This window comes from Ostrinia nubilalis, chromosome 22 (assembly GCF_963855985.1).
Source record: "Ostrinia nubilalis chromosome 22, ilOstNubi1.1, whole genome shotgun sequence".
In the NCBI taxonomy this organism is placed as follows: Eukaryota; Metazoa; Arthropoda; class Insecta; order Lepidoptera; family Crambidae; genus Ostrinia; species Ostrinia nubilalis.
In genome coordinates, this window is record NC_087109.1 from 7,313,352 (window position 1) to 7,337,454 (window position 24,103).

Here is a 24,103-nt window from a genome sequence, read left to right on the forward strand (position 1 = left end):
TATCAATTTTCGTAAAAAACGTAATAAATATGTCATTAAATAAAAATTTTAATTGACTGTGGCACGAGAGCTCAACTTTGGACTATCTTATCTTTTCTTAGTCTTCGTAAGTACCAATACCTACCTAGGAGGAGAGAGAAAAAGAGAGAAATACTATTAGCCCCACTGCTGGGAATGGACTTCCTCAGAGCCACAGCTTCCACAGAAATAAAGAAAATCTTTACTCTTCAAGATCTATTAAATTCTCTCCATCTCCATCATCAGAGTACCTACCACTAGGTACTTGTTAAGATAAATCGAACGAGTCCAAGGTTGCAATCGGTTGCATGGTTCGTTACGGGTACCTATGGCCATCTTCTGGCTCTATCATCAGATCAGATTCTCTACATTTACGAGTAATAATAAACTGCTCATATTAATCTTGTGACAACACCAGAACGAAATATCCTTTCTATTCATGAGTTATCGAAGCATGTGTTCTATTAGTAGGTCACCAGTCACGTGTCTGCAGAATCTTTTCCAATTTTAAGAAACGTTCTTATTTTAGGACTTTCACGTGCATAACTCCTTTGTAATAATAACTACATAGGATACTAGCGGCCGATCGCGACTTCGTACGCGTGGATCCCGTTTAACCCCCTTAGGGATTTTGAGAGGCATAGCACTTGAGACACACTATGGTAGTTTCTGAGATTTCGTGATGAGTCAGTCAATGAGTGACCTTTCCTTTCGCTTTTATAGATACTTATAGGAATTGGTTGGAACAGACTGAACTAGGTAGTACTAACCTATCTCCGTGATACAATTTTGACACCACACCCCAATGATTCTAATGTACAAATTTTAAAAGGACACATCATTCTGGTCTTAAAAACTAAATTTTTAATTAACTGTAAATTAAGATTATTAATTGCATTATAAAAGTTGTTTAATTGAGTTGACAAAATAGTGACGTCAATGGCTGGTACAAAATCTATGGGAGTCTCTTTTTACAGTTTTAAAAAGTACGTCAATGAAGGCTATCGTTTTTATACTTAACAGTTGGCACTCCTGGCGATTGACAGGACCTTACTCTACAGTGGCGCCATCTTGATGAGTGCAAATGCGATAGTCCTCCTACCACTTTAGCGCTCACCAGTTGGTGCCACTGTCTTCGCTACTAGCAAGTGACAGGACCTTACTCTACAGTGGCGCTAACTGGTGAGCGCTAAAACGATATCCCTCATTGATTGGTGGTGTCAAATGCTCTACTGATGTAAATTAGAGAAGGTGGTATTCCTGCAGTGGAGACTAAAATGACCTGTGATGACGAAATTGACACATTAATTCATTCTCGATCGGAAACTACCAACACGACATTCTTGGTCGTTCAAAGAAAGTAAGCTTAGCCTGAAATGCCGTAATAAATGCTTCTATGAAAAGAACAATGCGTGTATAAGTATGGTGTTTTATTTAAATGAAAAAACATGAAAATGTAACTTTGCAACGGCTTCAGTAGGTGGTTGGTGTAAAAATTAAATAAAATGCTGAAGTAGTTTTACAAGTAGATGTGATAACAGGCAAGCAGTTTCATTGCAATAAATGTCTTAGGTTAGGTTTCATACCTCTAAGCACAGATAACTTTTTAAGCTTCAGTCCTGAAAACTCGCTGAGATTTTTTATTAGTCTCATTTATTTATCTCATTTCAATATAAGGGTACTTCTCATTTACACTCAAATTTGATGGTCACACAATAATATTTCATAAACGGTATAAGTTAGAACAATAACTTTGAAATCAGATGATAAAATATCTATTTAGCTACATACAAAATAAATTTTATCGTAATAGAAGCAAAAATAATACGAAAAAATCACATGAAACGATAAAAAACTGGGTCATTTTTCGCGTTCTCATCGTGTCACACCTTCGGTTGCAATGAAACATTTGGTTACTGCATTCACAATTTTCATTCAATTTGTGTGTAGCATATACTAAAATCATCGTAATTAAATATACTTTCCACACAATAGTCAAAAAAATATCTTCTTATAATTATTTTGAATTGAGAAAGCGAAATACGTTGGTCACACGATTTTAGGTACCTAAAATTTTGAGTAATAATACAAGATTGTCGTTAAACCGAACACCAGCAACCAATCACAGCGTTCTATTCGGTTAGCGTCGGTCGCGCTTCGACCATTGGGGAGGTGAGATAGGTCGATCGTCGCTCCGCGAAAAAAATACGTAACTTTTTGTGATTATCCATAGACATACCGTCGCTTGCTTGAACAATATTTTCTACCTCTAAAATTTAAACAATTTAATTGAAACTTTGCCATCGAAAACTTAACATGTTAGACTTATTTGTGTAGTATTCGACTTGAACCGTTAAATTCAAATTTAAGGATAATTCATAAAAAACTAAAAATTTCGTCACCTTCGTGGCATCACCTTCGTGGTGTTTTATACACGAAGGTGATTTTAGGCCACGAAAGTGATTTCTTGCTTTGGTTTATTTTAAAATATAGTGACTGGTGTTTATGTTTTTACAATATTTTAATAACTAATAAATTATACGTGGTAAGTAGTGATCAGTACATCAATATATAAATAAGGGTCTCGTATTTTTGTTATCTGTCTGTAACTGTATGACTGTATGTATGTCTGTATATGCGACTGTGTATCTGTTTGTAAGATAAATTTAATCTGAAGTTTGAGTTAAAAGTTGTACAACAAAAATACGAGGCCCTCTGGCCTAAATAAAAAAAATATTTTTTTTGAGGGACTGATAATCAGTTAGAGTTCTTTTTTATTGAGGTACTGATAATCCGTTTTTTGCTTCTTTAGCATTTCAGAATGCCACCAGTGTCACCCTTAAAACCAATTGCGTAGAATCTTGTAACATAGTAGGTGACGTAATCGGTAAAATTTTATCTTGTATTTGAGTAGGTACCTATTTATATTATGTTATTGCTATTTATCTATGAAAATTGTCTTAACAAAATATATGTTTTATAAACACTAAGAGTCATTTACAGTAATAAAGTTTGAAAAAATTATTGCTGTGAAGTACAGAATCACTTTCGTGGCATTAAAAAATTCAAAATGTTAAAACTTCCAAACGAGACTCACTATTTGACTGATTTACTGAGAATGCAGTCTTCACATCAAGCGCTACAATTTTTGTTTACAAAAAGTTGAAATAAGTTAGAAATAAAATTCGCCACGAAGGTGACGATGAGAACCGTGGCGATGAGAAATACCCATAAAAAATAGTAGAGTTCGGTTCCTTCAATCGTAGGCCTAGGGTTCTATTCTCTCGTGAGACAAATAGAAAAATCACATGAGATATCTCTGGCACTTAATTACATAGCCGAATTACTGGCCTGACTGATTTTGTTAAAACTTAACGCTGTATGTATTAAAGGGTCTGCTGATGACCTGAGTTACTTGACGTGAAGATTTACAACAAAACAGGCTCGGGATAGCTCTGCTTATTACGATACGCTAATGTTACATAAAGCTCGTTCTACATTCATAAACATAAACCACAGAGAAGAAGCATTGAAGAATCGAAGTTATTAGCAATTTTTTCAGGTTTTATTCAGTAGGTACACACGGCCACACTGTTAACTATCCATTTCCGTTTTTGCTCTCGCTCTCATCAAATGGTGATTCTTTGCGATAGAACGAGACGACATGACAGGCAATGGATAGTTAACACTGTTGCCGATGGTACGTTTGGTTCAGTTCAAAACTGTCCTGAAATTTCATCAGTAAACCAACCAATATGTTGTGTTTTAAAGTTAAAGTTGTCAAAATTCATGTGCCATTTGCAGACTTAAAGCAAATTATTTCGGTCAATTTACGGATTTTTTCAGTACAATTTCTCAGTAATTTCCCACAACTTTGTACTTATACCACAGTTTTTATCCATCACCGTGTGTACTAGGCCCTAGTCCATCCGCAAGCAAGCTGTAGCGGCCGTCGCCCGTCGATTCATTTTACGCACTGTCCCAGAGCGCGCGAGCCGCGCCTTTTCAAATTATTTTTTTATCTGTGATTTATGTTTTATTTTTTTAAACAAAAGTAACAACCTCTTTTGTTAAACTTATTTGTGTTAATTTGTGTGTTATTTTTTTATACAATGCTGAAGTATACAGTGAAAAAGTATTGCTCGGAGGGCAGCAAAGTCAACCAAATTGTGATCGCAATGCTGAGTAAGTGAACTTTTAATTACAATTAACCCATTCAATTGATATTAAATTAGTTTTATTCAACTAATAAATGTTCAAAAAATTAAAATACTAACCACCTAGTAGTGTTTTAGATTTTAGTTAGTTTAGGTTTTTAGAATAAAAGACAATTTTAATTGATACCAAACCGGTTAATATGACAATAATTAATTATGTAACTAATGTTTAAAAGCTAGTACGAGTAGTATATTATGATTTAATTTCTTCCGGAGATAGATTTCATTACGTAGACAAATAAAACTATTTTATCTAAGAAAATATTAGCATAAAAATCAGGATATGGTTAGCACGATGTCAATTTAACTATGTGTGAGTTTATTGAACTTGAAATTATGCAAAAATCAAAGCTACTTTTTAAAATCATATGTTGTTGAATAAAATAACCGCAGTTTGATAGAGATTAAATGGCCGCATTTTCACATTAGGTATGCCTCAGTTATTTGGTATTAACTAAATTTATAAGTTAAAATTAAAATTACGTAAGTTATTGTAACCTTTTTATCAACATTTTAATAAACGATTATTTACTGATTGAGGAAGTAAAAGGTTTTATAAGATAGACGAATTCGAATGCTGCGCACTTCAGGCATTTTGGATTCTGACTGATTTGAAATTATTCTGTAGCATGTCATTTCAATACAAATATTTTATAATTTACCGTGTGGGAAATCCACATTATAAGATATTCATTCATTCACTAAAGTAGAATAAATTAATTTTTAATTAATGTGATTCTTCCTTTATTCTTGTAAACTTTTACTATATTAAGGAAAATCCATACTAATATTATAAATGCGAAGGTGTCTGTTTGTGATCTCTTCACTCTTAAACTGCTGAACCGATTGTGATGAAATTTTGGTATAGGGATAGTTTGAGTCCTGGGATAGGACATAGGAATTTTTATCCCTGAAATCATCCTTTTAAGGGTGTAAAAAGATGGAAGTTTGTATGGAGAATTGGAAAATTAATAACTGCTGAACCGATTTAAGTAGATGTAATTTGGTATGGACATAGTGAAAACATAGCTAGTTTAAATTAGATTTTTGGGAGCGGGGAAGGCACGCAATGCTATGTAAGTACCTACCTATTATTTTAATCTGCTAAGTAGACGGGAATCTATCATGCGCTAAGTAGGTACGAATGAGTTTTTCATTGCTCGTTTAGCTTCTGTAATAAGTATTGAGTAACCGATGACGTAATAATAAACATAAATACAACAATGTATTTATTGAAAAATCACTATCCATTCCATGTTTAATAAGGAACAAAATTAAGTTTTCTAGTAGTACATGTAAGACTTTCTAGTTTTCCTAGAAACTGTCTGGTAGACAATTTGCAGCAGGCTGCAGGCCGCCGATCGCTTGCGCCGGCGCAGCGCTGAGATTAACGTGATTATAGGATCGTTAATATCGATGTTCTTTACTGTAGATGTTAACTGTTGTTTATAAAACAACTAATTGTTTACTTGATTTGTTTATAAAAAGATTTAAATAATAATTAAGTACTAGGTAGTTATGTATACGTAGCTCCAAAACCGACTAACTAAATAGGTAGAGCTTAGTTAAATTATGCCCGTTTTCACCACCAATCTCTAATTTTTAAGTGACCACTATGATAACGAAATTCCTGTTATATGTTACAATAGGGGTCACTTAAAAATTAGGGATTGGTGGTGAAAACGGGCATTAATTTCCTATGTACCCTAGCTAGATGGGGCAGAGGGCGTCCACAACTGAACAATCCTCCATCGCGTTCGGTCTTGAGCTTCGCGTTTGATCTCGCTCCAAGTCTTGCCGATTTTCTTCGCCTCGTCTGCTACAGTGCGCCGCCAAGTTTGCTTGGGGCGACCACGTTTGCGTTTTCCTTGGGGGTTCCAATCTAGAGCCTGCTTGGGAATGTGAGCTTAGTTGGCAACTAACAAAACTTACTTTATTACTAAGTAAATGAAAATGTATGTGACTGCACCAGACCAGAGAGAGATGGAGGGTGATCGTGCGGAGAGTTGTATCCGCCTCTACAACCGATGTGAACAACACCTCAACGTGACCACGACCGCTCTACCAAGAGCGTAACGAATAAGAAGAAGAAATGAAAAATAAACAAGATAATCTATAATTCAGTTGAAAATGCTCACTCGCACTCTCGCGGAATCTCCTGCTTTTGCGGGACTCGATAACCTCTTCCCCGAGGATTGATCAGGAAAACCAAGGCGTGGCTGAGCTTACGTTTTCACTATACATAACTAAACATTGACAAGGAAAGAAAAATGAAAGATGGCACAATTTAGGCGGTCTTGTCGCTGTAAAGCGATCTCTTCCAGACAGCCTATCCAGAGGATAGCGAGTTGTTGAAACTAGATATTCATTAGTGACTAGTTTATGTATTTTTGGTTAAGTTATACATGGACATTCGGAGATTTATTGATGGGTAGTAAATAATAGGTACCAAACGAGTAGGTCACCAAACATATGTTTTGGTGGATCTCATGAGAGGTACAGTCGACAACACATCAGTATACATTTTTATTGCAAATTCGCCCCTATTATGACTACATAAGATGCTAGTGTTTAGCTTAAGGTGCTGTTGTCTGATAGTCAGCGTCAAATAATTTGTGACGCCCAATGTAGCCAAAAAGTTCGCTACACGTCTTTGTTGCAATTGGAATAAGGTTGTATTGTCAACTTTTTGGCCATTTTGGATGTCACTAACTGACGCTGACTGTACCTACTCCAGATTACGCGCATCTGAACAAATACTTCAAGTGAAAGCGTACGACCTCAATAGACTCTCAATAGTAAAAATATTATTAATTTTACATATGAGTACGAATCGTCAAGTAAAAGTCCTGACGTAATTTAGAAGTCTTTACCTACCTATCTTATTTGATATCGTCGGAAACTTGACAAACCTTTGACTATCTCAAAATGCCTAATTTACAGTCATCCCAATTGGTTAAGTGCACGTCAAGTGTCGTCAAGTCAAGTTCAAAGTGTTAAACTTTGAACTCTATCTATATTTAACTGATCTGTTTCGTAATCCTTTTGGAAAAGAGAGAATTCATGATTTTACTTTTAACTTTTAAGTATGTTGCTGATGCGTGAACCTGAACCTCAACGGTAGTTTAAATATATTAGTTTCATTAAAATGTACCACTCTAAATAATGATAATACTCAAAAACGAATTATTTGTACACCTATTACAAGTGGTCGATTAGAAAATTTCAAGAATAATTTAAGTAATAAAGTGCATCTTGTTCCATACACCGAGGGTGACCCAGAGGCACTTTACAGTAATCTCTTTGACTGCATCAAAAATGAGTACAAGAAAGTCTTTACTGCGAAAAAAATTCAACCAAAGGAACGTTCGAAATTTAGTGACTGGGCAACTATAGGTATACACAAGAGCAGAAATACATTATATGAGTTATACGGTATGAAAAGGTACAATAATATTATCTTTTAAAGACCATGTCAAAAAATATTCTAAAATGTTTAAAAAAGTTTGCTACTTGGCTAAATCTCTGTATATACGAGATAAAATAAACAACGCCAATAATAAAATAAAAGAGACATGGAATGTAATAAATCATGAAACTGGCAAAACTAAGCCGCGTGACAGTGAATTTGCACTCAAAATAGATGATTGTTCAATTAATACGGACAAAGAAGTAGCAGACGCTTTTGATAAATTCTTCTCTAACATACCACTTGTTACCACTGCAAACTTGAACTCCTCATCTACTGAGGCTGAATTAATCCTTAAAGATCATGTAGCTCCCTGTAACTCACAACTTACCTTTAAACACATCACTCCTTTGGATATTATAAAAGCTTTTAATATGCTAAATGTAAAAAATACTACTGATCTATGGGGAATCTCTGTGAAGGTAGTCAAGCATATTATCCACATCATTGCCCCACAGTTGGCGATTATATTTAACAACTGTGTGGATAAGGGGGTCTTCCCGGACCTTATGAAGCATAGCAAAGTTCTGCCGCTCTTTAAGTCTGGCAGCAGGCTCGACCCTGGTAATTTTAGGCCAATTTCAATCTTACCAGCTTTAAGTAAAATTTTTGAGAAAATTATACAAGAACAGCTTACGATCTATTTCACTTTAAATAAACTTTTTCATAGTGAACAGTATGGTTTTACTAAGGGTCGTTCCACTACCGACGCTGGTGCTACTCTCCTCAAACATATTTTTGGGGCTTGGGAGGATTCTCAGAATGCCTTAGGGGTGTTTTGCGACCTATCAAAGGCTTTCGATTGTGTTGAACATCAAACGCTAATTCGAAAACTAGAATATTACGGAGTCAGGGATTCAGCACTTTCATTAATTCTATCGTATCTCAGTGGCAGGATTCAAAGAGTAGATATAAACGGAACTATTTCATGTGGGTCACCCGTAAAAATGGGAGTTCCTCAAGGGTCCATTCTGGGTCCATTATTATTTCTCATCTATATAAATGATCTTCCATCATTTGTAAAGAACTCCTGTGAAATCGTATTATTTGCCGACGACACATCTTTGATTTTTAATATTAATAGAAACAAGGCTAGCTTTGACGATGTAAATGATGCACTATCAAGAGTTCTAAGTTGGTTCACCGCAAACAATCTGCAGCTCAATGCTAAAAAAACAAAATGTATTAAATTCACTCTGCCCAACGTAAAATCTGTTGATACCCAAATAATATTGAATAATGATACAATTGAGCTTGTGGATACGACGATATTTTTGGGACTTACACTGGACTCTAAACTTCAGTGGGGACCCCATATAACAGCTCTAGCAAGTAGGCTTAGCTCAGCTGCTTTTGCAATTAAGAAAATAAGATCTCTAACTGATATTCCAACAGCTCGCTTAGTTTACTTTAGTTACTTTCATAGCCTGCTATCATATGGAATCTTACTATGGGGAAAGGCAGCTGATTTTGAAACTATATTCATCCTACAAAAAAGAGCTATTAGGTCCATTTATAAATTGAAACCAAGAGCATCCCTCAGGGAGAAGTTTAAAGAAATTGGTATTCTCACGGCCGCCTCACAATACATCTTAAATTGTATTATATTTGTTCACCAAAATATAAATAAATACTTGAAAAATAGCGACGTTCACAACTTTAACACGAGAAACAAAAATAAATTAGCTATACCTAATCTTAGACTTCAAAAAGTATATGGTACTTTTATGGGACAGAGTATTCACTATTATAACAAAGTTCCTGAAGACTATAAAAAACTACCCATTAATAAATTTAAAAGTATAGTTAAAGAACACTTACTAAAAAAAGCTTATTACACTACAAATGATTACCTTAATGATAAATTACCTTGGAAATAAGTCTCTCAGGCTCTCACAATGTACCTAATTAATTGTATAGATACATTAGTTGCCATCTCTTTCTATTATATTATGGTGCCTTGCTTTTCTGTCTGGAGTTTTCATACCTTGTCTACTAAATAGTTTTATATCTGGCACTTAGTCAGAAGGGTATCTTGGACTTGTCATGCTCACTAAAATGTCTTTGGGGTAGTGGCGTGTGAGGCGGGTCGCTACATTCCCTACAATATGGTCGAGTGAAGCGATGGCTGGTTCACACGTCATGTCTGTGAACAGGCGCTGCCTTCGGGGACTGGTCAAGACAAGATATACCTACCTTAAATTTCTTAACATAACAATTAACAATCAACTTAGACAGTGGCACGGCACTAAATATAAGTATATACAATTTATTTAAAACTACCACACGGGTTTGTTATGGTGCCTTGCTTTTCTCTCTAGAGTTTTCTTGCCTTGTCTCCTAAATAGTTTTATATCTGACACTTAGCCAGAAGGATATCTTAGACTTGTCATGCTCACTAAAATGTCTCTGGGGTAGTGGCGTGTGAGGCGGGTCGTTACATTCCCTATAATATGGTCGAGTGAAGCGATGGCTGGTTCACACGTCATGTCTGTGAACAGGCGCTGCCTTCGGGGACTGGTCAAGGAAAGATATACCTGACATAAAATATATGTATCAAAACGCAACAATTAACCTAGAAATTAGCACGGCACTAAAGAAATATATTCAAAACTGCCACGCGGTCTCGTGCTAGATGGGCGTCTTAAAGGCCACCTTCTATCAACGGGAGCGCATGGTAAGTAACTTGCTTCTGAATGTATGTAACTTCCTACTTTTTTATATTTTTTTATATTTTTAAACCGGCAGACAGTGGTGACTGAGTTTGTTGCGGCGCTTCTTCTCAGCACTTGCCAAATGTTTGTCTCGAAGCGCTGGTAGGGCAAAAAAAGAATGAGACATGTATAGGCTCCTTAAGAGCATTTGACGATTTGCAAGAACTAATTTAATTAGTCTAAACAAATAAAGATAATTTTGATTTTGATTTATCAGTTTCATTTCATGTTAGAACTGCAATAAAAACGATTAATTTCAGATATTCTACTCGTAGAGCCATACGTAGAGCAAATGTCTTAAAAAAATCTTAACCGTGTCCGTGTCGCGTAAAGTTTTCACAATTACAAAGTCCTCAATCCGCGTTTCAATCAATTAAATTACTTAATGCAACTTAACTAGGTGACTCAGAGGAGTCCGCGGTTAAATTTAGATTCTATTAATAGATCGTACCTGTTTCTCCTATGCACATTAGTGACTGGTTATTCTGGTACGTGCGAGAAATTTGAAATATTTCAAAGTGGCCAGATATCCATATTGATGAAGTAGTTTGTAAACATAATGTGTGAACTTTCAACTGGAATTGCAAGGAAATTAATTATTTTTGATATTATCGTCAATTATTTTAAGTTCCTGCAAATGCTTAAAGAAAGGCTTAAGACTGTCTGTTTGTCAAGACTTGTCTTAGGCCCGCATTGTGGTAGGTACAGGGTGGCCCAGAAGAAAATTCACTTTTGAAAATGTAAGGAAACGAAAACTGTACATTTTTGTAGAACTTTAATTATTGCAATTTAAAGGAAATTTCATGCATTTATTTTTAAATTTACTTCCTTTTTTAAATTTGATCGTACATGTGATTCCCTTGACATTTACAACATTCGGTCAACATGCATAAAAATTTTGGAAAACTTTCGTTAGAGTTACCTCGAAATGGATTCAGGATGGATGAATGCTGCAGAGTTTTTGGATTATTAGAGTATACACTGCTCATAACGTAACCCCACAAAAAGAAGTCTGCTGGAATGAGATTAGGGCTTCTTAGTGGCAATGAGATTTCACCCCTGCTTAATTGGTTTGTTGCATCGAAAAGATGATTAATTTTTGAGAGCGCTATACTGGCATGCTGAAAAGCTTCTTGATTTCAAAGCGGCATGATTCGCAAGGCTATGATAGGAGCACTCGGTTTCATCAAGATGGGGCTACGTGTCACACTTCAAATGAGAGCATTTAGATGGTAAGAGACATGTTCCCACAAAAAATAATTTCAGGTAGGTGTGACATCTCCTGGCCACCAGGAAGTCCTGATCTCACTCCAGAAAACTCTTTTTTGTGGTGTTACCCTAAGAATAGAGTATACTTTTATAATCCAACAACCATGCAGCAAGTGAAGCTGAACATTCGGCAAAAAATGGAAAATAAGTTTTGAGGTAATTCTAACGAACGCATTTCAAGATTTTGATGCATGTTGATCGAATGTTGTAAGCGTCAAGGAAATCTCCTGGAAGATGTAATTCAATAAAGATAAATTTAAAAACAAATTTCATTTCATTTTCTTTGAATTGTAATTAATAAAGTTCTACAAAATTACACAGAATTTTTTTCCTTGAATTTTCAAAAGTTAATTTCTTTCTGGGCCACCCTGTATAAAGTTAATATTGATATTAGCATGGAATTACTCAGATTTGCAACCGATAATATGAATGTGATCAAAATTCTAAGTCAAACTATTGTTTTTCCGCATGAAATCAAAAACCGATAGAGATAAGAATTTATTTGTATTTTTGACACACACAACACCAGACACCACCTACAACGCTATTAAAATGATGATGACGAATACAAAAAATTAGGCAAATGGCACCTTTTTTCATACTAGACTAGTCAATAAAGGAAGATGCCAAAATATCATCCAGACTCAAGAAAATCTAAAAATGTGACCCCACCAGAAATCGAATCCAATACTTACCTACCTACTTAGTGCTTTATTTCACACGCTACAGGGACGTACTTCTCTAAGTTAACTTTTAAAACAGGTTAAAGTAGACGTAGTAAAAGGTGAATGTCTTCTCTATTATGCATTTACTAAGCAAATTCAATAAAAATCATAATAATAATTAAGTTTGTCAAATAACTATCAAAAGCACGTGTTGAATGGGACTTGACGGTAGTTATGTAAGGTTTAACTGATACATAACGGGATGAAACTGGTTGGAGCTGGTTTTTTATTCAATTTAAAACTTGTATGTGTCGAAGAAATGTGTATTTATTTACACCGAAATGACAAATTATTACCCGCCTGGCTAATGAATGAGTGTTTTATATGCGGAAAATGAGCGGTAGGTGGTACAAGTTAACTGTCAAGTTCAGGTCTAAATTAAGTAGGTACCTACTCGGTTTTTGAATAAGAGACTTTAGGCCCACGCGTAAGGGTTAGGTACCTACTTTTATCACCGTGACTTTATGTATGTATCCCCATAGACGTTGTCTCTCTTTTTCTCTTTATAATGTAACTCGTGTTTACATGCAATTTGATCACTTAAAATTGAGTTAGAATTTAGTTAAGTACCTACCTACTTAACTAAATACGTGTAAATCAGCCTTTACACGTACATAAATAGATAAATCTATTTACATTCGCAAGTCCGTGAATAATTGTAGGCCTACATTTCAGTTACGGCATCTTACGTTACGGTAAGAAGATATTGTAACAATTAAATAACTCACTAAAAACAAAAACGATGTTATGCTACTATGGCAAGTCTAACTTATTTGATGGTAATTTGCTAAGTTTTAAGATTTTGTTATTGTTTACAAAAACAAATCTGTGAAATAGGTACGCATGTAACATATTAGGCATGCTTTTTCAGATCTAAGTATCTGGAAATTTCCTATTTATCGGTTATATTTAGCTTGCCTTTTCCTATTGACCCATTATTGACCAGTCATTGACGACTGTGACAGTTGGAGATTGCTCTCTATCAGCTTAAATTTGGGTCTAACTTTCTTAATTACTTACACCAGCTGTATGAGTGATTTTTCGCAAAATAGGTAGGTACAGTCAGTGTCAAATACTTCGTGACACCCAAAGTAGCCAAAAAGTTCGCAACACGTCTTATTGTTACACTAGCTGTGCCCGCGACTTCGTCCGCGTGGAATAATGACTTTGGGTAAGCACTTTTAATAATTTAGTCTAATTATTTTACAAATAGCTTTTGCCCGCGACTTCGTCCGCGGAGAAGTCGAAAACGTTCTCATACGATTTTTAAATGTTTTTAACGTTATTATCTAAATGTTTGAATACTTATAAAATATAAAAATCTTAAAGGTTAAATAAACATGAAAATAATTTTTTCTTATATTTTATGAATGCAGCTCGGCCTTTGATCCGGTGAAAGTTACTCGGTGGTATTATCTTTTTACTACGAAATCGAAAACTACACCTACCGCAGTATTATTGGTAAACTTTTTTTTTATTTTCCTACGGGTGCTAGAATCACCAAGCTTCTAGCATGCCACTGGCCGTGGGAGAAGGAGCTTTTCCTCAAGACTACTCCCACGACCTCAAGGGCCTCCGCCAAAACTCTCGCGCGAAAATGAGTTTTTGTATATACAGCGCAAGCAGGTGCCCGCGGCATGACCGCCGCGTCATGCATTACTATGCATTGTTAGGCGAGCGCACGCAGCGGGCACCCACTCCGAGGTTAAGTGGAGGCCCCTAGAGTATGATAGTCTGTAACATGACATGATTGTAAAAAAAATTCACTAATGAGTAGGTAATTAATATCAACTTTGAAGCAAATCACCACTAAAATAACTTTCTACCCCTTTTTAACATAGTTAGGGGGTGCATTTCACTAAAATACGAAACACATCTTCCATTAATTCTGTTATAGAATGCTTATGCGAAATTTGAAGTAGATTGAACGAAGGAATCTCGTTATCCCATACAAACTTTGCCACCCCTTTTTAGCTCCTTAGGGGTAGAAATTTGGAAAATCCTTTCTTATCAGATGCTTACGTCTTACAAAGAACACACCGTCCAAGTTTCAGGTCTCTACGATCAGCGATTTAGGCTGTGCATTGATCCATCAGTGGCGCGCGCAGTACCTACTTGATCATTATTTTGCTGCGATGATATTTTAAAACTGCGATATCTCCTAAGATATTTATTGAAATCGAATGGTGTAAAGGCCAAGTATGTTTAAAATTAAATACTTGTGATGAATAACTTATTTATTTGGATAAGGATTAATATCATGTTTATGAAAAAACCTCCGCAAATAATGCATTAATATAAAACAGATTTCTTTTTGCATAAAAAGGGTTACTATGAGCCAACCTTAAAAGATAGACATATACTATCGCGGACTTTTTTTTAGAACTTTTAAAGGGGAACAATCCTGTCATACATGATTTTTGCGAAACTTTAACCGTTTACGCAGCGTCAGCTCTCAAAAGGAAAAAAATCACTGATTTGAAACATTCTTCATTGGTGCTCCGCTCCTATTGGTCTTAGCGTGATGATATATAGCCTAAAGCCTTCAGGAACTAACGGGCTATCCAACACAAAAATAATTTTTCAAATCAGTCCAGTAGTTCCTGAGATTAGCGCGTTCAACCAAACAAACAAACAAACAAACTCTTCAGCTTTATAATATTAGTATAGATTGGAATAAAGAATAAAGTGTTGTCATATTTTTGGCCACTTTAGGTGTCACGAACTATTCAAGACGTCGACTGTACACTAGGAGTAGCCTCGTAGATCATGACATTGGTGCGCAAGCGCATCTTAACGAACACGTGTGCCAAGGAAGCGGTCTCGTGCCGTTGTTGGCAATAAAGGAATAATTGATACCATGACGGTCAACAGGGGACAAGGGTCGAGGAGGATTGATGGGTATATTGAATCAAGGCATGTGCAAGCCCCATATACACTTGTGATCTGGTTTTCCTTAGTCTTACCCGAATGCGCTAGAAGGACGGTTATGTTTTCAAGACGAAATTATCAGTAAACTAGCTTTCCGCCCGCGGCTTCGCCCGCGTGGAATTTTGTCTGTCACAGAAAAACTTTATCGCGCGCGTCCCTGTTTCAAAAACCGGGATAAAAACTATCCTATGTTCTTTCCCGGGACTCAAACTATGCCAAATTTCATCAAAATCGGTTGCGAGGTTTAAGCGGGAAAGCGTAACAGACAGACAGACAGACAGAGTTACTTTCGCATTTATAATATTAGTTGGGATGGGATGACAAGCAAGATACTAAGAGATAGGGAAAATAAATAAGGTCATCTTGAAAACGTTTCTAAGACGAGACCAATTCCTTAGGTATCTACGATCTAGAAGGGGATAGAATATTCATCATCATCATCATCATTTCAGCCACAGGACGTCCACTGCTGAACATAGACCTCATGGTAAAATTACATATTACCTAGGTAGTAGGTACATTGATGAAAGTTGTCTACGAACTCTCTTAAATTTATTTTTATTACCGGTACTAAGTTCGCGGGTTTAGCTAGTATACCTATACGTTGATTAATCCAATGATAATAAAATAGTAACTTCTCATTACAATTGATTTGCTACGAGATACCTACAAAGTTGCCGTCCTAAGTAGTAACTCATTCAGTGCAGTGGTAAGACCTAATGAAAAGTCATTTTAAATTGTGATAAACAACTTGTTTACAAGACCAATCAATTTGAACATCAAATTAATAATGAGTTAACTACCTACTTAATTAATTTGCGGTTTAGTTGGACTATGGACTGGGTCCGGGGTTTGAATCGCATGTGGGGCACACTCAACTTGGAATAGAATCGCGGAATAGGTACTGCTGAAACGGCTGTAGGTTCGAATTTAAAATTTCGGGCACATTTAGGTATACCAGACTGGCGGCCGCCCGCGACTTCGTACGCGTTGATCCCGTTTTACCCCCTTAGGGGTGGAGTTACGTAAAATCCTTGCATGTAGGTACAGGCCAAGAGCTTATTCCTCGTTGTGGATAAAAAAAAATAGCTACCTCCTTGTTTCAGTGGTGCTGCCAGTCTTCTCATATGGGACAGCAGTGGGCTGGATGTCCCCTATGGGCCCTCGGCTGATGTCCCACGACGACACTCCAGCAGATGAGCCGGTCCACCCCGACGTGGTATCCTGGATGGCGTCAGCTGCATACCTGGTGGGGACCCCAGCGGTGTTCCTCTTCGGTTATGTGGTGGACAACTATGGGAGGAAGGTGGCGCTGATGCTGACTTCGTTCTCAATGGCTGTGAGTCAAATCTTGTTAATCAAATCTTTCTGTTTGGTTGAGTCTTTGCACTTTTGAACAAAGTTGAAATTGCTGCAATCAACATAAAATAAATAAAAAGGCAGGCTGCGTAGAACTTGAAAAAACACAAAAAGCTTTGAATGTTACACCATTTTCAGATTTACCGTGAAGGTGTGATGACTCATTAGCATGTTTGTCATATTTTTTCCAATTTATATTTAATAGAAGGTCTTCTTTTGATACCTATTATTATACATTATGCGTTGGAAGATGGTCAAAGACTTTTAATTACTTTCTTTATTTTATAGAGTTGCTGGGCATTAAAGCTCTACTCCACCGAGACCTGGGCCCTCATCACGGCCCGGGCCATCGTAGGCCTGGGAGTCAGCGGTTCCTACGTCGTCACGCCTCTTTACATCAAGGAGATCAGCGAGGACTCCATCAGAGGAACCCTCGGCAGCCTGGTGGTTCTGTCCCAGAACTTCGGCAACCTGGTGGTGTACCTCATGGGAGAATACTTGAGCTACCATGCGATACTGTGGATTCTACTAGCAGTACCGCTAATCCATCTTCTAGTCTTCACATCCATGGCGTTATAATGACTGGCTGAATTAAAAGCAAATTAAGTGAACGTTAAGTACGTATCGAATAAACCACTTGAGTCATAAGTAGAGATAGGTAATCTGTGTGCTCCAAATTGTTTTGTTTAATTTGTGTGGCGAGTGAGCAATTAAATATCTTTCTATCATATTCGGGGAAAGATTGTTAATAGGTGATGAGGAAACTCCATTAGATAATTATAATATCAGTTGTACCTACTTATGTAGGATATGTCCGAAAGTCATTGTTAATTACCCAGAATAACATACTTATAGGCTATACAGTGTGAGTCACGTTAAAGTGTACATATGAAAATAGATGAAACTAGACCTATTTTTATCGACAAAAAAGAGGTCAAAAATTTTTTGAGATTTTTTTTAAATTTTTTATAGAATTTTTTTTCTTCCAATTACTTATTGTAAAGAAAACGTAATAACTTTTAAACTAAGCGGTATATCCTGATAAAATAAAAACAGTAATAATGCTAAATAACAGGCAATACTAAAAAAATACATAAAATACACAAAAAATGCCTACAAATAATAAAAAATGATACTTTTTGAAAAAAATCTGCTTAAAAATTCGTGTTTTTTTGGTTATTTGATAAATTTCTCCAAAAAATGCCCCTATAACAGGTGGTTTTTATTACTTTTTATTATTCTCTATCGTATTATCTTTGTAAAACCAAAAATCGCATGTCTCTATCCCTATCACAACATTTGCTGTGATCGTTTGAACAAAGGCCGGCCACAACATTATTTTCCGCTACAGGTAGGGACAATTTTAATTTTAACTAAAATGCTTATTTTACTTCGAAATCTTTTGTTTTTATTTGAAATCTAACTTGTCTTTATCAAAATTACAAATCTAGAGCCATTTTCAGTTTCGTTCTTAACGAAGCGTTGAATGGCGCGCCCGGAGAGGCTTAGTTCAAACGATCATTGCAAACGTTGTGATAGGAATAAAGACATGCGATTTTTGGTTTTACGAAGGTAATACGATAGAGAATAATACAAAGTAATAAAAACCACCTGTTATAGGGGCATTTTTTGGAGAAATTTATCAAATAACCAAAAAAACACGAATTTTTAAGCAGATTTTTTTCAAAAAGTATCATTTTTTATTATTTGTTGGCATTTTTTGTGTATTTTACGTATTTTTTTAGTATCGCCTGTTATTTAGCATTATTAATGTTTTTATTTTATCAGGATATACCGCTTAGTTTAAAAGTTATTACGTTTTCTTTACAATAAGTAATCGGAAGAAAAAAAATTCTATAAAAAATTAAAAAAAAATCTCAAAAAATTTTTGACCTCTTTTTTGTCGATAAAAATAGGTCTAGTTTCATCTATTTTCATATGTACACTTTAACGTGACTCACACTGTATAATGTATGCCGATTTGTGACACTAAATTTCACGCGGGTGAAGCCGCGGGCAAAAGCTAGTATTTCATAATACTTGAGTATTCTGTATTGCAAACATAGGCTTCTCTATAAAAAAGTCGGGGTTGTTCGAACACTTACAACTCGAGAATGACTGGACCGATTTTCATGGTTTTTGATTTGTTGTATCTATTAGTCTCCGTCATGAATAGCAGAATAATTGTTAAAACATTGGAAAATTGTCATAAAAAAATATAAGAAAAATCATTTTCCCATACAAAATGTTCCTACGAAACTCAGGAATGTTATGTCACGGTTTATTAGAAGAATTTTCATGGTTTTCAGGAAGCTCGTAACGCCCTAGCTTGGCTGCGGTGCCGGGATAGCACAGAGGCATCGGTGGACAGCGAGTTGCAGCTGCTTCTGCTGGAATTGGAGCAAACCAAGTCGGGGAAGATGCCTAACGCGTTCAAGACTCTGGGTAAGAAATTGATACTTCAGTTGGATCTATACTTAATAAATTATGACGTTGAAGAGTTTGTTTGAACACGAAAATCTCAGGCACTTATGGTCCGGATAGCTCGTTTATCGACAAAGGCTATTAAGCTACACCACTAGGAGCAGCAGATCGATGAAAAAAATCTAACGATTATCACGCGTGCGAAGTCGCGGTCAACTAAGTAGCACCAGTATATATATATTTATCTACTGTGTAAGTAGTTTATGAAGTCCCAAGTGTCCGTAACTCCAAAAATGACTATTTTATTAAGGATATCATTGATTCTAGAATAATAATTGTGTTTCTGACAGGTAAATAAGTTCCTACGTCAGTTCTCTTTTAAGACTAAAGGGTCTAACTAGGTGACCTGTGATGACGACATAACAAAACTAACCCTTCAGCCTAGCAAACATAATACCTCACACGACCCGCGTTAACAATATGCAAACGATAACACCCCTCATGTTTTGTACACATGCCGGGTTCCCAGCGTGTCGGGTAACGATCGAGCGATCGTGTTTAACTGTTTACTTCGTGGCGACGAAAGTTTTCCGCAAAAATGAAAGAGTTTGTACACTCACTGTGGGATGAGAAGGTTTGGCTATCGATTCGGTGTCTGCTTTTGTTTAAAAGAAAACATGCCACGCTGTAGCTACTTAATTAGCAGAAGACTAATGATTACTAATATCTACCTAATTTAGTTCGTGGCAATAGTTTTGACGTTGGAAGATTTGGGATTTACCTACACTTACCAGTGTTATTTATGAGGCAACACAGAGGTTTGAATTTGGTAATCAAAAGTTAGTAAGATGTGCCCGAGCTTTTTTTTGAAGACTGGGTACACTGGAAACTATAATAGGGATTCCAACCTACCAACCAAGAATAGAATATTATAATAGAAAGTATTTATTTGTCTCAAACAGGTTTCATTTCCAGTTTATCACAAGAAGCGTTTGGTTGACCCGGAATTACGGATACATTGGAAAATTTGTCTTTAATAGGAGCTAAATTTATTTTCATGAAAAGTCACGACCAACGTATATTGTCATGCGCATCTCAATCTATAGTAATGTATGTAGGGTGTACTAAGAACTGCAGACATTGATTGGTAAAGTTCTCGAAAACATCCCAATGATTGGCGATAGTGTTATTGATTCATAATATGCGACTAATAAGCTTTATCAATCAGATCTTTGATCGCGGCCCTGGTTGTTGACCGCATGCGTACGCGCACAATAATGCTTTATTGGAATACGCGTCCAGCGCCGTATTGTATGTGAACTTTGAAATGCATTACGTTACGTCGGAAAACCCTGACATGAGATTTCATTGATTACCTAACAGATACAAAATGCATGATACATTATAAGTACATTGTAGGTATCTACTTATGTGACCAATAGGTAGATAAATAGAATACTTTTACCTAATTATTCTTAATGTTCATCCATATTATTTCTGAATTTCTTAAAACAGATGTCATCCAACTAACCAGAAAAACAGTTTTTTTGCTACATTCCCGGTCTATCGGTTAAGGCTTTGACAATCGGGCTAGTACTTACCCGAATAACGTATGCTGAATTACTTTAATCATTAATTAACTAAATAAGTAGGTACTTTCACTTTCAAGCACTTACTCTTTCCAAAAAAACCATTTCATTGTGTAGGTATGTTATTAATTGCAGCATAGGAGGAACTGTATGTTTTTTTTGCGATCAAAGATGTCTAATGTCTATCCTTGTTTTTCATTCGCTAATATTTGTTATATCCCTTCCAGTGACCGACCGCGCCACCTTCCGTGCCTTCCGCATCACCCTCATCATCACGCTCGCCCGAGAGCTGTGCGGCTGCGTCGCCGTGCTACACTACGCCTCGCTGATCTTCAGCGAAGCCAGCGCTGGCAGCTGGGTGCTGACGCCTAACCAGCAAGCCGCCATCTTGGGGGCAGTACAGCTGGTCGGATCGTGCACAGCGTCAGGGCTGGTGGAAAGAGCTGGGAGGAAGGTTTGTCATTACCCGACTGTTTTTTTTTCATTTATATTTTAGTTTTTGCTACCTTGTGCTTCAGCTGTCATGGACTGGTATTTTGTCCTTTTCCGTATGGATTAATCATGCAATTGCATGCAGTTCACGTTAATGGTTTCCATGGAGGGCGAAAAAGCCGGAACGGTCTTAAATTTTAGTAGTCATTACAGGCTAGGTATCTTATTGATATTGTCGGTTCACCGACGAGAAGGCCTTTTTACTTATGTATAAGTTTCCAAAACGTAGTTCTGCTTGAGAACCCATTATTTACTCACCTTTATAGGCTCTGCGATAGATAATTTTATGCAATTGAGCATTACATTAGGTTCTTTGGCTCTTCCTTTCTCACTGAGTGATGTGTACCTTACCTGGTTCATAATGTGGCACTATATTCCATAAAAAAACATTGTAGAGAATTCTTCTTCAAAAGTTGGTCAGCTTCGTAATAAACTTTCTCCTTCCTGCTACTCCTAAGCGCAACCTGTTTCATAACAGTATGTTTTCCTTCCAGATGCTCCTAGGAGCAACCTGCTTCGTATCCGGCATCGCCATGTGCGCTCTGGGCGCGTGGTTCTACATGAGCACCGGCAGCGCATCCTGGCTGCCGGTGGCGGCGCTGTGTCTTTGCATCTACTGCGACGCGGCTGGTTTGCAGCCAGTGCCTTTTGTCATCATGACTGAGATGTTCTCCTTCCAGGTAAGACTGATGTTCTTCTTAGAGGTGTACCCGACCATCGTCTCATACGAGTACGTCATGATCTTTATTGAGATAGTTTATGAACAGAAATCAAATAAGATGAGCGATGGGACAGTAATTAGAATACGGTCGCCACATTCATAATTTTACTAGAAGCGATCTGATAAATAAACAAAGTCAAGTCATCAAAATAAAGGTATCCTACATTGTCCTCTTCAATCGTGAGGGTATGAGAATACGCCAATACGGTTTGACAGCTCGGACCGACACGGATTCACCTACGAAAAATCTGGTTGCACAAAGCCTGCATGCAATATCATAAACAGAACTAGGAAAAATTAAACTTACCAGATCTTCAAGTCGGTGTAGTCCAGAGTTTCTAACACATCCCACTGTCTGTTTCAGTTGCGAGGAACGGTGACACCCATCGTGATTTCCTTCGCTTGCGCACTCGTATCAGTAGAACTCCGGGTCTTCCAGCCTTTGGCACAGTCAGCAGGCCTATACCTGGTCTTCTGGCTTTTCGCAGGAGTGTGCCTCGTCAGCACGGTATACATCGCTATAGCAGTGCCAGAGACAAGGATGCGCTCTATAGACGAAATATACGCGGAACTCGCTGGAAGTGGCGACGAGGCGAAGGAAAAGGACTGTGAAGCCGCAGTCACGAGGCTTTAGAATTTATTTCAATATTAGTAACATATGAGATTTTTAGGAAGAGTTAGCTAATTAAACCAATATTTAAAAGACGTAGGATAATAAACAATTTTCTGTTCCGGCCTCGAACTAAAGTACTTATAGGTAATCTTTTTATTCTTCTAGAATGGGAAAAGGATTGAACTTCTGCCTTGATGAGCAAAATTTTAATTATGTAGGTATTAAAATTTAAAAATCGATTGATTGTTGGGGCATTGATGAAAAGCTTTACGTAGAGAAAAATAGGATTTATGTATCCTCTTGAATTAGGAAGTTTTATGAAGTCTGAAGAAAGAAAGCCTCAGTTAACAGATTGGTGTACCACAAGGTAGAGTACTAGGTCCCAGTCTCTTCAATGTGCGAGTAGTTATTTATATTACAATAAGCCCATTGATTGGCGTATACGTATTTAGGTAGGTTTTTTTCCACTTTCATTAATAGTATTACAAAATGTTACAGGCTACAGCGCATTTGAATGTGATATAGACAAAATATAGCGGCACTTCCTTTGGATAGATTGTAAACACATGGAACGTAGTGTTTAATAGACAAACAATGATTAATTATATTTTACCAATTTATTTTAAGATTAGCAGTAATTTCGGAATATTTATTGATTGTAACTTAGTGCCATTCGCTTTTAGGTTATTATTTCCTAAAATAGACGAAATCTGTATATATTTAATTTTAAGTTTTTGTTACGTGTAATAAAGTTTTTTTTATTATTATAAAGTTATGGTTTCTGTTATTTAACTTGGAAACTTATATGTACGTACGACATCACATCAAACTTAACATGGTGGAGTTTTATTTCGTTGTAGTACAGGTTATTTTGCAGCAAAACTGTGTAATCTATTGTGTTGTCAGCTGTACATCCTACTGTATTAAGTGTTCTAAAGTGTTTGACACGAAATTTTATCAGAATTTCTTTCAATCTGTGAATATTTGACAACATATAAATTATAAAATAACTCAATATTTTAGTTTCAAAATAACACGTATCCCAACTACATAAGAGTCACCATTTTTAGCAATGGTTAAGTGCTACATCTTTGAAAGGTTTCGTTGAAATAAAACACAGTTTCACAAGCAATGGAATGTTTACAATTGCAATGATAAACTCCTTACAACGTATATAAGTACAAGCCTCATCCATGGGGCGGTCTCTCTTTGTCACAGACTGTATATATTTTGATATGGTTCGAACATTGTATACAATTATATTTCTGGGGTAAACTAGGGCTTTGCCATTCGTTGAAATCACAACCTTACAACCTGTGGTGAAAACAAGAACTGTCAATCTACAAATGAAAATTAATTCCATTTTTGTGTTTCAAGTTTTTTAATCTGAAATGTTTCATCACGAATATTTCAATTTTCAAAAATCTATAGAATAATGTCAAATCTATTAATAGACGTTCTGAAAATTGACAGTTCTAATCTCTATCTCATAGGCGAGCTATCTATCATAAACAATAAAAAAATCTCAACACTCTCAAATTGGGCAAGTATCAACAACAAAC

The 24,103-nt window shown here is 36.4% G+C and overlaps 1 protein-coding gene across 1 annotated transcript; it reads left to right on the forward strand.

Moving 5' to 3' along the window:
- Nucleotides 1-3,991: 3,991 nt before the first annotated feature.
- LOC135083049 (facilitated trehalose transporter Tret1-like) lies at nt 3,992-23,306 on the forward strand. The gene is made up of 7 exons (XM_063977813.1): nt 3,992-4,203; nt 16,450-16,682; nt 16,991-17,272; nt 19,012-19,147; nt 20,943-21,169; nt 21,702-21,887; nt 22,293-23,306. The coding sequence occupies exons 1-7, from the start codon at nt 4,131-4,133 to the stop codon at nt 22,560-22,562; spliced, it is 1,407 nt and encodes a 468-aa protein (XP_063833883.1). The 5' UTR covers nt 3,992-4,130; the 3' UTR covers nt 22,563-23,306.
- The last annotated feature ends 797 nt before the right edge of the window (nt 23,307-24,103 follow it).